This window comes from Pongo pygmaeus, chromosome 18, assembly GCF_028885625.2.
Source record: "Pongo pygmaeus isolate AG05252 chromosome 18, NHGRI_mPonPyg2-v2.0_pri, whole genome shotgun sequence".
NCBI classification, from domain to species: domain Eukaryota; kingdom Metazoa; phylum Chordata; class Mammalia; order Primates; family Hominidae; genus Pongo; species Pongo pygmaeus.
Genome location: NC_072391.2, coordinates 84,975,947 through 84,989,648, shown reverse-complemented (window position 1 = coordinate 84,989,648; position 13,702 = coordinate 84,975,947). Strand labels below are relative to the sequence as shown.

Sequence of the window (13,702 nt, the reverse complement as noted above, 5' to 3'; positions counted from 1 at the left end):
ACCTGAGGGCCGCCACTTCTGGCTGTACCCCCACCCTACTCCACCCCTAGAGAGGAACAGGGGAGCAGTGACCTTGCTGGAAACCCTCAGGAAACCCCAGGTCAGCGGAGAGGCGGATGTTGCCTCCACTGGCACCAGCCTGGTGGCCGCCCACTCACCGTACTGGACTTGAGCTCGTCCCCATTCTCCTCGTCGGACTCTAGAGCGACAGGCAAGGACTTCTGGGGCGGGGAGAAGGTCAAGTCCCAACGCAGCAGTCGGGGCTCGGCCCCACCCAGCCGCAGGCTCGCCAGTTTCTGCACCGCGGGCTCCGCGGAGGAGGCCGGCCTGAAGTTCTCCTTGTTCTGGGCCTTGGACCGCAGTCTCTGCACCCCGAAGCCCCGGTCCTCGGGGCGGTGGTCGTCCCCCAAGCCCCGGCAGGTGCCGCCCTTGCTGTAGCGTCTTTTCTGGGGGTGCGTCTCCATCCTCAGCAGGGGCTTCATCTCCATCCGGTAGTTGCTCAGCTTCTCCTCCTGCAGCTCCAGCAGCCTGGAGCCTCCAGGGCTGTGGTTGCTGGCCCGGTGGTGGGAAGTCCACGTGAACACGGGGGGTGACTCCGTCCGCCGCTCCCGCGGCCTGGGGTTCCCGGGCTGCTTGCGGCCCGAACCTCGGGTGCGGAAGTCATCCACGGGCAGGCCGCCGCGCAGGGTACCGCTGCGGACACCCCTGGAGCCCCCGGCCTGCTCCTCACCCCAGCTGCTGCGGGCGCAGTCCCCGGCCCGGCCCTCCAGGAGCATCTGGATGTCCCCGCCCCGCTCCTCGTCCACCGACACCTGCCGCGAGAAGTGGGTGACCTTGTTCCTGGCGGCGGGCGCGGGCGGTGGGGTGGCTGCGGGGCTGGCGGGGAAGCTCTGCAGGGGGCTGTCATCGGGGGTCATGTCGGAGGGGGTGGTGCCCTTGCGGTACAGCTCGGGGCTCTCCTGCTGCAGGGGTGTCCCGGTGGACAGCACCTCGATGTCGTCACAGGAGGTCTGACGCTTCGGCCTCTGGTACTCCAGCCCTGTGTGGGGACACAAGACCACACCAGATGGCGTTACCCAGCACGTTCCGCAGCGAGGCCGCGATCCCGGAGGCCGCGTCCCTGGGCCAGGGCGCCAGGCAGAACCTCAGGACAGCAGAGGCGCTTCCCATTCACCGAAAGGCTGCAGGGAAGGGGAGTGGGGACCGTGGCTCCCAAAGCCCTCTGTGGGACCCCCGTGGTTCCCACCCCACAGACACTTGGCGGGAGACTGGCTGGGCCCAGGTACCACAGGAGGGGCGGACAGCAGCTCCCAGGCTACAAGGGAGACCCAAGGCTGGGAAAGTACGTGAGGACGCTGGGGTGTGAACTCAGGTCCCACCAACCCTGACTCGCCTGTCCTGAGGGTGAGAGGAAGCCCCTCACCCTAGCTGACCACCGGTCTGGAGAGGCCGAGCTGTCACAGCAAGGCCAACACGCCTACCCTCCTGGGACTGTGTCTCAGGGTGCTGGGACAGTCTTGCTGAGAAACAGCCAGTGCCGGGGCCAGCGTGAGAGCCCAGGAGCCGGCTTCCCTCCCCACCTTTCCAGGCTGTTGGGGCTTGGAGTCCTAGGGCGGGGCTCCCCTTCACCTGCAGGGAGTCAAGGAACCCCTGGTCTCCAAAGAGCTGCGGAGGCAGGGGGCTCCCCGGAATGGGAGGTCACCGCAGGACCCAGGGCCAGCAGAGTCCCTGTCGTCTGCCGGTGGCTCAGTCCTCATCAGCCCCCACCCTGAGACCTGGATAGGGAGGGGCAGCATTGTAGGACTAGCCCCGAGACTTCTCCAGAGCTCCGTGAGCCCCCAGCAGGAGGTGAGAACCAAGAACATTGACTGGGATCTCATTTCCTGCCAACGCAGGGACACAGGAGCCATGCCCGACTTTATTCCATTAGGAGAAACCCAAGAACGCGGTGCTTCTTACCCTCTGGGAAACAGTTACACGTTCATCTCAAGTAGGGTCCTAGGCTCAGCACAGAACAGTGGGACCCCTGCCCCCAGCATCCCCGTCCTGCCTGAGCCAAAATGGTGCAGAGCTCCGTGGGAATTTGGGGAGTCTTCCCTCTGAGGACGGAGGTCTCAGAGCTCTACCCAGGGCGGCCACCTCATGAGACCAGCTCGGACACCAAGAGCCACTGCCCATCTTAGAGTCTGTGACGCCCGGACATCCTCCTGGCCTGTACCCCGAGTCTGACCTTTGGGCAAGAGAAGGTCTGGGAGACACGGCTACCCTCGGTGTGGCCAGAAACCCTTGCTATGGCACCAGATAGGCCCTCCGTTTGTAAAGAGACGTTAGCAAGCAGATTCGGGGCACGCTGCGATACCACCAGGCTGGGCTGCTGCGTCCTCTTCCTTGCTGGTCTAAGAGGCAGTGCTGAGCAGAGCGAGGCCGTGGCCCTGGCATGGGGCTTGGGGCACAGCTGGGTGGCTCTGGGTGGGTGGCCAGCCCTCCCAAGTCTGAGTTCCTGTCACACAGGGGTGTGGGTGGGCCACTCTGAGGTCGCAATGACTGCTTCTCTGTGGTCACTCCCCAGAAGCAGGGCTGGGCTGGTTGGGTGTTCCCCTAGCAGAGCAGGGAATGGGCCAGAGAGGGTCCGTGTAGAACTGTGCTGACATCCATGTACCCACCTGATACCCAGCCCTACCACCTCTGTCTCCCCATGAGGGTCCCATGTGGAGGGCAGCCCTGGCCCCGTCAGAGGCCCCCGATCATGCCCACGGATCACCCACATTGCATCTCCTCCTTGGCCAGGATGGGACTTCCGAAGGGCCGGCATTCCTGTGCCTTAGACACTATGGACCTAGCAGGCCGGGATCAAGGCTCCCCCCACCCCCAATGGCGCCCTGGCCTTTCCCACGAGGCCGTCCACCCACTGCTGCGGAGATCAGGCCTGGCTGGCCCAGCAGACCCCACCCTAGAGGGGCCCCGACTCCCAGCACCACCAGCAGGAGGGCACCCTCAGCTAAATGAGCTCCTGAGCTGGTAACATTCCTAGAAGCCTCGTGGTGAAGATGCGGGGCGGGTCCTCTTGAAGCCCCTGCAGCTCCGTTCCTGTGCCTTCAAGCCGCCTGCGTCCTGTAGCCTCCGACGCTCAGTCCTCCTGCCTCTGGGGCGAGGGCAGATGTCACCAGGAGTGGCCTGGGCACTGGACACCGCGTGGCCAGGCTCCTTCGTGGTCCTGCCTTCACGTGGCCTTGGGCAGAACGCTGACCGTCAGAGTTCTCAGGCTGGGAGGCTGCCAGGGATCTCCCAGACAGGCAGCAAGAGGCTGGAGCCAGCCACTCTCTGCAGCTGAAGCGCTGGATAGTTTGCTTCTAGAAGCCAGCATGGCCCAGGCTTTAGAGCCGGGCCTGGTTTTAAATCTCGATTCCACCACGTCCTGCCTGAGTGCTCCGGCCTGTTCCCCTCTTGGAGGCTCCATTCTGTCATCTGTCGTTGGTGACCGCAGCTCCTGGCTGTGAGGACGACTGAGGAAGGACCTGGACAGCTTCCTCTGGCCCCACCCCTCCCCAGCAGCCAAGAAGGCTCCGGGGTGCCTGGTCTGGGAACACTGATCCTAAACGCATCCAAGGTGGAAACAAGAAACGCTTGGATCAAATCTCATGCCAGTCCCAGCGCTTGTAAAACACACACGGTCTGAACACTCCCTCCGGGGAAGATGCTGCTCAGAGAAGGCCCCAGGGCGTCACCCAAAGAGGTGGCAGATCAGACCAAGGTGCTCAGAGTGAGCCAGGCTCCAAGGTGCAGCAGCTGGAGGTGAGGCCAACTCAGCCAGACCCTCGAGGACTGGACTCCCACCCGTGAGGCAGCAGCGGCCCCTTCTCTCCATCACAGGGACCCCGCAGGGGCCCACATCTGTATCATGAAGACAAGAACTGTCTGAGGAGGCAGCTTCAGGACTTGAAAGGTCAGCCCAAGGCCCCTCCTGCAGGGACCTGAGCCCTCCAGGAAGCACCTCTGACTCCAGGACTGAGCCCTCCAGGAAGCATCTCTAACTCCAAAGTCTTAACTGGAATTCTCAGGGTGGGGGAGCCTGCACCCATTTCTTGGGACTGGAGCAGTAAAGCGCCACGAGGGGGTGGGGGTAGAAACACCCAAAAGGCATCCTCGTGTTTCTGGAAGTCGGAAGCCGTGATCCAGGTATCGGGAGTGCTGCTTCCTTCCGGGGTCTCCGCTCCAGCCACCCTCCAGCCGCTCCAATGATCTCTGACATCACTCCATCCGCCCGTCTCCTCCTCTTCTATCTCTTCTAAGGACACTGCGTGGATCTAGGACTCACCCCAATCCAGGCTGATCTTGTCTCAAAGTCTGTTCCATAATGACACCTGCACAGACCCTCCTCCCAAATAAGTCACGTTGGGAGCTTCTGGTGGACGCATCTCTTGGGGGATTTGGCACAGGATGGAGGCTTCAACGTTCCCTGTCTGGTCCCCTTCCTTTCACACATGGAACTGAGGCTCTGAGAGGAAACAAAAGAGGCCGCAGGCAGGGCTGGAGCTGAGGCGACCATGGGCCAGGGTTGGTACGTGGAATCCCATCCTGTCCTACGTGCATTCTGCGTGGAGTGGCCCAGCCAGGGTTCCGGCAGGTGCCCCCGACGGCACTGGCTTCCTCTCCGGCATCCCTGTTCCATTCGTCCTCCCTCGGCACTGCGCCCACTCCCCAATGCACGTGCACGCTACACGTGTGCCCCCAAGTGTGCGCCCCACCGCCTCCCAGCCTAGGCAGCTGGTCATGGGCAAGGCAAGGAGGGGCCCAGGGAGAAGGAAACTCAGGGCCTGAGGGCGAGACCATGGAGGACGCCACTGGCCACAGGGGCGCTTGGCCCGCGGTCCTCCCACTTGGAGACTTTGGGGTGCGCGTGTCTGGAGGGGCCAGGAGAGTGGAGGGGACAGAGTGGAATAGAAGCTGCCCAAGGCAGTGGGGGTGCGGGGGCTCATCCTCTTGACCTCCAGGCTGCAGCCACAGGCTCTGCAGGGCCTGGCCCTCGCCTGGTGAAGGAAAGGCCTTGGAGTGGTGGCGGACGGTCACCTCTAGAGATGACGTGGGCTCACGTTCCAGTCAGGTGAGCGCCCAGCCCAACAGCCCCCAGGCCGGGCTCCTCATCCTGTCCTGGAGGCCAGAGTAGCAGGCGTTGCAAGCAAGTTCAAGGCTGTGGTGTCAGGGTGCGGACCTCCAGCGTGCAGAGCCTAATCCGAATGCCGCTCACCGGTCAGAGCTCGGGTTGAGGGGGCGTGATCCTAACCCCATTCTCTGGGGCCTTCTGGTGCAAAGGAAGCTTCCAGGCGAGGTAGGAGATGGGAGGCAGCTGGCCACGGCGTCTCTGCCACCCACCCCACGCCCTCCACGCCCCCGCCACTGTCATTGGGCCATATCACCCATGATACCCCCCTCAAAGGGAGGACGAGGTTCCTAAATCAGGCAGCAGCTTCCAGCTCTTTCCGAGGGGCACAGCGGGAGCTGCCATTTGTGACGCTGTCCAACCCAGCAGCCACTGGGTGTGTTTAATCGTTAAGTTAGTTCACAACAAAGGCAAGTCAAGAGCCAGCACCGCAGACACACCCAGCTAGTGGCTGCCACGCTGGACCCAGCAGACAGGATAGTTCCATCATCACAGAAGGTTCTAGAACAACACTGGGGGAGGGTGGGCAGCAGATAGCACAGGCCGGGCAGGTGAGCATTCACCATCAGGGACAGCCGGCAAGTGACACGCGGTGCCACAAGGACGCAGCTGTGAGAATGGGAGAGACCTGCCAAGACACATGTCCTGTGTCCCGGGGAGCCAGGCCAGGCCTCGGCACAAACAGGCACCTTCCGGGGGAGAGGCAGACACCGGGCAGGGGAGCAGCTGGGGCCGAGCCCATCTAAGCCTGTCCGCCCTGGAGGACGCATCTGCTGCCAGGACTGCCCAGCCATCCACACACCCCTCCCCACGATGCCAGTATCAGGCCGGGCGAGACTCACCGTTTTCCCGGTGCTGGAAGGAAGGGGAGAACTCTTTGGCAGTGATCCTGGCGATCCGCGCCTCCTCCTGGGCTTTCTGAGCCGCTGTGAGGGCTGCCTCGGCCTTTGCCCGAGAGTGGGAGGTCCTGGGGGAGTACAGGGAGGAGCGTGAGGGGGGCAAGAGGCACAGGTGACAGGGGTCTGGGTCGAGGTACTCCGCTAACCCCCCAACAACGGGCTGGGCTAAGACAAGATGCTGGCACCCCGTGTTTGCCCTCAGCCTTCTGAACCTTGTTTGTTCGTTCATTCATTCATTCATTCAATAAACATCACTGAGCACCAACCAACCAGGCCTAGTGCACAGGACATGTTTGAAAACACCTCTGGGCAGGGCGTGGTGGCTCACGCCTGTAATCCCAGCACTTTGGGAGGCCGAGGCAGGCGGATCATGAGGTCAGGAGTTCAAGACCAGCCTGAACAACATGGTGAAACTCCGTCTCTACTAAAAATTACAAAAATTAGCCGGGTGTTGTGGCACGTGCCTGTAATCCCAGCTACTCAGGAGGCTGAGGAAGGAGAATTGCTTGAACCCGGGAGGCAGAAGTTGCAGTGAGCTGAGATCACGCCATTGCACTCCAGCCTGGGCGACAGAGCAAGACTCCATCTCAAAAAAAAAAAAAAAAAAAGAAAATGTTTCTGTTCTTATTATCAACAAACATCAGCATGTGCACAGAAAGAGTCCAAGCCCGGACAACCCACTCCAGCGGTGCCGGGCCGCTGTGCTGTGTGTGTCTGTGCTTCCTGCCACTGCCCTGGTGTAGGTTGTGGGACCACCTCCCTGCCCAGTAATCCCAGCAACTCTGACTTGGGACCCCAGGGCTTGGGCAGGTGGGCAGTTCCCTCACCCAACCGAAAGATGATGCCGACACCCATGTGTGGCACGAAGGAGCCATTGTACCTGTGGGCGGCCGGGCACGTCACTCCTCTGGCCTCTCCCTGACTGTGTCTCTCCCTCTGCTGAGTCCTGCAGGGGACCTGCCCGCCCTTTGTAAAACAAGGGACTAGATAGACATCCCGAAGGCAGAACGTGGGGCTCTGTGCATCTCAGTGGCCTGGGGCTTGCATTTCTTCCTGCCTGGTGTGCCGGCTCCCAGGGGACCTGCTAGTGGCCATGGGCACCACTTCCCCAACATTGGGGAAACTGAGGCACAATGACCAATTCCCCCACGACCAATCCCCCCTCCGAGCAGACTCCCTGGGAGGTCTCCTGCTCACGGTTCCTGACTTAGCCCGTTCGGGCTGGAACAAAGCACCGCAGCTTGGGCGGCTCATCAACAGCAGACATTGCTTTCTCCCAGTTCCGGAGGCTGGAAGTCCGAGATGAAGGTGCCAGCAGATTTGGTGTCTGCAGAGGACCCACTTTCTGGGTCCTGGACGGCACCTTCCTGCTGGGTCCTCACATGGTAGAAGAGGCGAGGGTGCTCTCTGAGGCCTCTTTCATCAGGGCACTAATCCCCACTATGAGGCTCCGTCCTCAGCCCCATCACCTCCCAAAGGCCCCACATCCTAGCACCATCGCCCTGGGGGTGAGGATTAACACCTGCACCTGGGGGGCGCAAACACCTTCTACGCAGCCTGACCCCCCATCTCTGCCATACCTGTCACTCCAAGTCCATGGGCTAAGCCTGGAAACCACACACTATTCGTGAAAGATGGCTTTCTTGTTTCAAGATTCCACTGTGCTAACTAGGAACAATGTTACTAGAAGAAAATAAACCTATGACATTTACATACAGAGAGTAATATAAACCACAGCCAAGAACACGTGTCCAGGAAATGAAACAAGCTGCTGGGAATGCCCCACCAGGGCTCCAAGAGCCAGAGAGTGCCCCAAACGCTGGCCCAGAGAGCACACCCCCTGTCTTATGGGGGCTCTGATCCCAGGCCTTTGGGTGGTCTGTGCATCCCCTGAAACTGTACTCAAAGTTTTCTGCAAGACCCCCCCACAAGCAAAGGGTCCACGGCTTTCATCAGATTCCAGGAGGATTTGCGATGCCCCAAAACTAAAGATGCGTGGTCTGAACACAGCTAGCCCTGGACAGAGAATCTGAGGCTCAGCTATGGTGCAGCACCCAGGACACTGCATCCCATCTCCTGCCCGAGAATCAGCCCAGAACCCAAAGGAAAGCAGGCTCCGAGCTCCCCCGAAGCCAAGGAAAGTAGGAAAACATCTCCTGCCCCGGGGACACCTTCTAGAACTATGACTGCATGCACCTGACCTTCCAGAACTATCATGACCGCATGCACCTGACTCCTGTGATGGGTGATATTTCCTCAACGTCTCTCCCACTCCCGTAAGCTCCCAGAGAGGATGGGGTCTTCTGTTCAGACCTCGACCACAATGCCCCCCACCACACACAGCACAAGGGACCAAATGGGAAACTCCCTGGAGGGGCCCTCCCCAGAGGGGCCCCTATTTGGTTCCCACATCTTTGCTTAGTAAAAACACCACCAACATTAACTCATCAACATCATACGTGTATTTACATATATATGTTCACACATATATAAAAAGACGATGTGGTGCCAACACTAAAATAAAACCAATCCAGACAAGCGCATCTCACGAAGGAGGAGACTCCCAAACGCACTGCAGCGGTTCGTTATAAATGAGACACCAGGTCTCGGCCTGGCGCTCAGTTCTCCAAGGGGTAATGGCTCCTGACGCCTGTGGCTCCCACCTGTGGAGGGTCAGGCCGCGGTGGCACAGGCAGGGAGGGCATCTGAGCTCACCTGGGGCCCCCCACACCTGCACCGTGGCTCCATAGCGCCTCCACCTGGTCACGTCACAGATCCCGCCTTTCTTGCAACCTTCCTCAGAGGAAAAGGTCACGATCGTTCTTGCCCCGCCTGGCCCTGCCTGCGAGGCTCCCATGAGCCGCTCTGACTCAGAGGCAAGTGGCAAGAAAAGGCACGGTTCTTGGGCCACTGCTGACCATAGGCCGGCCGAACAGATGCCTGGGCTCCTCCAACCTGGGAGTGGAGTGGATGCTGGCAGGATTCGCTGCCCAGGCCACTGCTGCTGTGGACGGTACCGAGGACGGAGAAGTAGCCGACGGGAGACGAGGCCACAGATACACATGACGGAGGGGCAGGTGGGGCCTGCGGTGACTCCTGGTTCTACCCTCAGCACCTGCACTGGATTAAATCGTGTCCCCCCAAAATATTCGTTCATCCTGGACCTGGGAATATGACTTTATTTGGAAATAGGGTCTTTGTAGGATGGGATAAAACCCAGACAGCCTGACCCAGCCCCGGAGTGTCTGATTCCCCAGGTCTGGGTGGGGCCTGGAAATCTGCACTTTTATCTCCCAGGTGAGGTGGTGGCCCCCGCTGGTGCAGGGACCTTGCTTGGAGAAACACCAAAAGGGCAAACTCCAGAGTTCTCAGCCTGTACCTTCCCCGGCAGCCCCTCTCTCCTGCTGGATGGCCGCTCTGCTAGAAGCCAACTTCCCATCCCCGCCGTCCCCCCGCCACGTCCACTCACCCACATGCCAGGGGAACCAGCCCAGCCACATGCTCGCGGCATGCAGCCCTCCTCCTCCTCCTTCTCAACTCCTGAGCTGAGGGCTCCTGCCCTGCCAGCACCACTCCTACTGTGCTCAACTCTCCCTGCCTGCCGGAGGAGGGGCCACGAGATCCTGCAGCCTACATCCCCACAGTGGGGTCCCCGCCCCCCACACCCTGGCCCAGGTCAGAACGAACGTAGTATTCCCTACCGCTGACGGCTCCTTGTTGAGTGACAGCTCCTTGGCTCAGATCCACTGGAAGATGCAAGTCCCAGAACCTCCATCTCAAGTCCTCACAGCACACAGCCCCTGCGTTCCCAGCTGCCACCTGTGCTGATGACCCAGGGGCCAGAACAGGCCTGGGGCCACCCTGCCTTTATCCGACACTGTTGGGCCCTCCGCGTGCTGGCTGGTGCCCCAGGGGCCCCGGCAAGCACAGAAGCGTGCTGAGAAGATGGAGTGCAGTGGGGGCTACAGGGAGCCAAAGGCTGACCAGGACGTTCTCGAGGGAAGAGGCTTGTGCTGGGTGGACAGAGGCCACCAGGAGGTGCCCCCAGGCTGGGGAAAGCTGGAGGGGCAGGTGAGCAGGGCAGCCAGGTGAGCACTACTGTGAAGTCACGGAGTACTTCCTGGAAGAGATGGCATCTAAGCTGACGGGGAGCCAAGAGGTCAGGAGGTGGCTCCTGACCTGTGAAGTCACGGAGTGCTTCCTGGAAGAGAGGGCATCTAAGCTGAGCTGACACGGGAGCCAAGAGGTCAGAAGGTGGCTTCTGACCTGTGAAGTCACAGAGTGCTTCCTGGAAGAGAGGGCATCTAAGCTGAGCTGACACGGGAGCCAAGAGGTCAGGCAGCAGCTCCTGATGAGGCCTGGAGTCATTGCTCACCTCTCACTGGCCCTGACCCACTCCCCTCCAGCAGGAAAGCCTCCTCCCTAGGGTCAGGGGTCTTCCACACATCTCAGGTGATAGCTGGCCCTGGGTGACAGCCCCTAGGCTTTCCAGAGGCCCCGTTCCACACCCGTGACGACCCTAACACAGGCACGGCAGTGAGCATCACTCCTTATTGACAAACGAGGAGACGAAGACACAAAGACTCCACCTTGGCAGCCCGGGTGGTTCCGAGCCCCACAGGGGTCTCACAGCTGCAGGATGGTGGCTCTGGCCCTGCCCACGTCCCCATCTTCGGGTGTCCAGGGGGGTCAGCTCGATGCAGCATGGACCTTCCCTTCCAAGTTGCACTGACCCGAGCCTCCGAGCCCACCCCAGGGCTGGGGGCAGGATTTCCCCTGACAATTGGGCTCCCTTTTCTCACCGAGCCACGAGACCACTGGCTGGCCAGGGCCCGGAGGAGACTAGACACCCACCCCCAGGTCATTGGAGCACCTGAAATCTCCACGGGCCCTTTCCAATTCAGATGCAGCCAGGCGGATCCCAGGCGGGTCCCAGGCCCGAGAGCCACCCTCCATCGCCGTGATCCCAGATGCATCTGAGAGAGCCCGTGTCCCTGATGGACTCTGTCTCATCTTGACAGCACACGGGCGGTCACGGCGACATTTCTCCTGGGGCCAGGCATAAGGCCGACGCAGCCCGGTGCGCCAGGCCCCTCTTCTCTGGGCAGTAGGTACCAGCCCGATGAGTCTCGGTCTGTCTGGGCGGCGAGGGCAGGCGTCTCCTGCAGTGGTCACCCTCATGACATGACCACCACGTTTCTTCTCACGGTTCTGGAGGCTGGAGGTTCCACCCAGTGTCAGCAGGGCCGTGCTCCCTCCAGAGGCTCAGAGGGAGACTCCTTCCTGTCTCTCCCAGCTTCTGGGGGCTCTTGGCATGGCTTGTGGCCGCCTCACTCCCATCTCTACCTCTGTCACCGTGTGGCCTCTTCCCTTCTCAGAACACCCGGATAATCCAATATGGCCTCATCCTGAGATCCTTCACTCAATTCCATCTGTGAAGATCCACGCCATCCTCCCTCCCTACAGGTTCATCCAGCAGGTACCCCAAGCAGCCGTGCAACAGGGAGGCATGGATCTGGAGAGAAGGCTCCGGCAGGCCAGGAGGACCCAGCATGGGTGACTGGGGTGCAGACAGCCCCTGGTGGCCAGCCCCATGGAGACTGTGAGCCCAGGGGGAGGGGTGCTCTGCTGATTCTTGAAGGGTCCGAGGGGCCAGAGAGCTGGGAAGACCGTGGCCGTGGGAGACTCTGTGGAGGCCACTGCCTCATCCGAGAGATGACGACAGTCTGGAGTGGTTCAGGGTGAAGTGTAAGAGCCAGGGGGCTTCGCCGGCAGCGTTTCGGGAAACCCCCACCTCCTGTAGCCAGGGGCAGAGGGAGGGCAGGACCCAGGAGGGCGGACTCAGCAGGCAGCGTCCTATGCCGAGGCCAGAGCCAGACAGGAAAGAACAGGACTGGAGACTCAGGGTGGAGGAACCGGGGCAGACAGAGCTGAGGGCGTGACCTTCCCTCTGGGGCCTGCAGCAGTGACCTTTGCTCCCTTGGCAGACACCAAGCAGCCCTTCCTGCTGGAAGACCCCTGCAGAGACCTCCCCACTTGAGGCCTCCCAGGATCTCCCCGGTTCTGGGAGAAGCCGGGGGCCTTTTGCTCCTGGCACCGGCCTGGACCAACGTCAATGGCTGCCCCAGGAGCAGCCACCACAGGAGTAAAGGCCGAGGGCAGGGCAGCCAGGCAGGCAAGGCCACCCGCGTCTCCTGACGGGGAAGGTTCTGGAGCCCGTGGAGCATCCTGGGGTGAGGAGTAGGCTCCGACGCCCCAGCAGCCTTTGCTTCCTGATCCTCTTTGTGTCTCTTTCCCTGAGGGCAGGATGGTGGCTTCCCAGGTAGGAAATGAACGCTCTGCTGACGCCTGGCCTCAAATCACACTTCCTGCCTGTCCTCGAATCACACTTCCTGCCTGTCCTCGAATCACACTTCCTGCCTGTCCTCGAATCTCACTTCCTGCCTGGCCTCGAATCTCACTTCCTGCCTGGCCTTGAATCTCACTTCCTGCCTGGCCTCGAATCTCACTTCCTGCCTGTGTTCCTCGGGCTGCACAGAACTGGGCCAAAGGGGCACTGAGGGGCCCTGTGACCCCACTCGCCACCAACTGACACCCACCACGAGGGTGCTGGTTTCTGGCTGTGCCCCTCCAGACTCTTAAAGGGATGCATATCTGGGGTGTTTCCACATCCTATGCCCTCCTCTGATCAACGCGAGTGCTCAGGAAGCTACACAAAACCTCAGAGGCCGTCTCAGCACAGGAGCTCCAGCCCCTGTGGGGTCCTCAATGCTCACGAAAGGCCGGTCTCATGGAATCGGCTGGCCATGCAGGACTCTGGCCCTTCCTGCTCCTGGAGCAACTCTTTTCAGGCAGCCTTTGTCTTTTCTGCCTGGCTCATTCCCCTCTCCATGAGGACACCTCTCCCTGAAGCCTCTGAGTACCCCAAGTTGAGACGGATCCCTGCTGCAAGCTCCTGAAGCCCGGCCTGCCCCAGTGCAGACACTCTCTGTGGGTCCTCCTGGCTGTGAGCAGGGGCCTCGGGGAACCAGGCATCTTCAGGGCAGAGCCCATCACGGTAGTTCCCTTGGAGAGAAGCTGGCGGATGAGAGCCAGAGTTCAGGGAGAAGCAAATGCAGATCAATTCCCCTTTGTGCAAATGCCTGCCCTTCCCAGGCGGCTGGCTTGTACACTCACTCTTTTTTATGCATTATTAATGCCTGCAGCCTGAGACGAACGTGTCTCAATAATGATCAATACGCGGGAATGAGATGAAGCATGGGGCGTCATGGACGAGAACTCAGCATCTGCGTCCCAGAAAAGCCCTCATCCCCTCGGCCCCCACCGATGAGGGTGAGAGCAGACAAGTCAGCCTTTGGCTTTGGTAGGAATCATAACAACAACATTTACTGCTCCTCCTTGGCCGTGTACTGAGTGTCACGGGGCTGCAGGAGACGGCCCCGCAGCCCCTCTGCGGAGCCCTGGTGGGCAGCCTGGCTGTGCTCCGACCCTCCGCACGCATTTGCCATTTGACTCTCACCCAGCTCCATGATGAACGTAAGAACCCCATTTTGAAGATGAGAAAATTCAAGGCCAGACTTGAGCTACTCGCCTGGGACCCTGGGGAAGTGGCGTCAAGAGTCCAGACCACACTGGACAGGTCAGG

At 60.8% G+C, this 13,702-nt stretch overlaps 1 protein-coding gene across 1 annotated transcript in view; it reads right to left on the bottom strand.

Annotated features, from left to right (window-relative positions):
- The window catches only part of JPH3 (junctophilin 3), a 100,391-nt gene that overhangs the window by 7,606 nt on the left and 79,083 nt on the right, over window positions 1-13,702 (bottom strand). The window contains exons 3-4 of the mRNA XM_054453284.2: window positions 6,001-6,125; window positions 159-1,039 (exon numbers count right to left, since the gene is read on the bottom strand). Of these exons, the coding sequence (XP_054309259.1) occupies window positions 159-1,039; window positions 6,001-6,125 (1,006 nt within the window). The remainder of the gene's footprint in view (window positions 1-158; window positions 1,040-6,000; window positions 6,126-13,702) is intronic.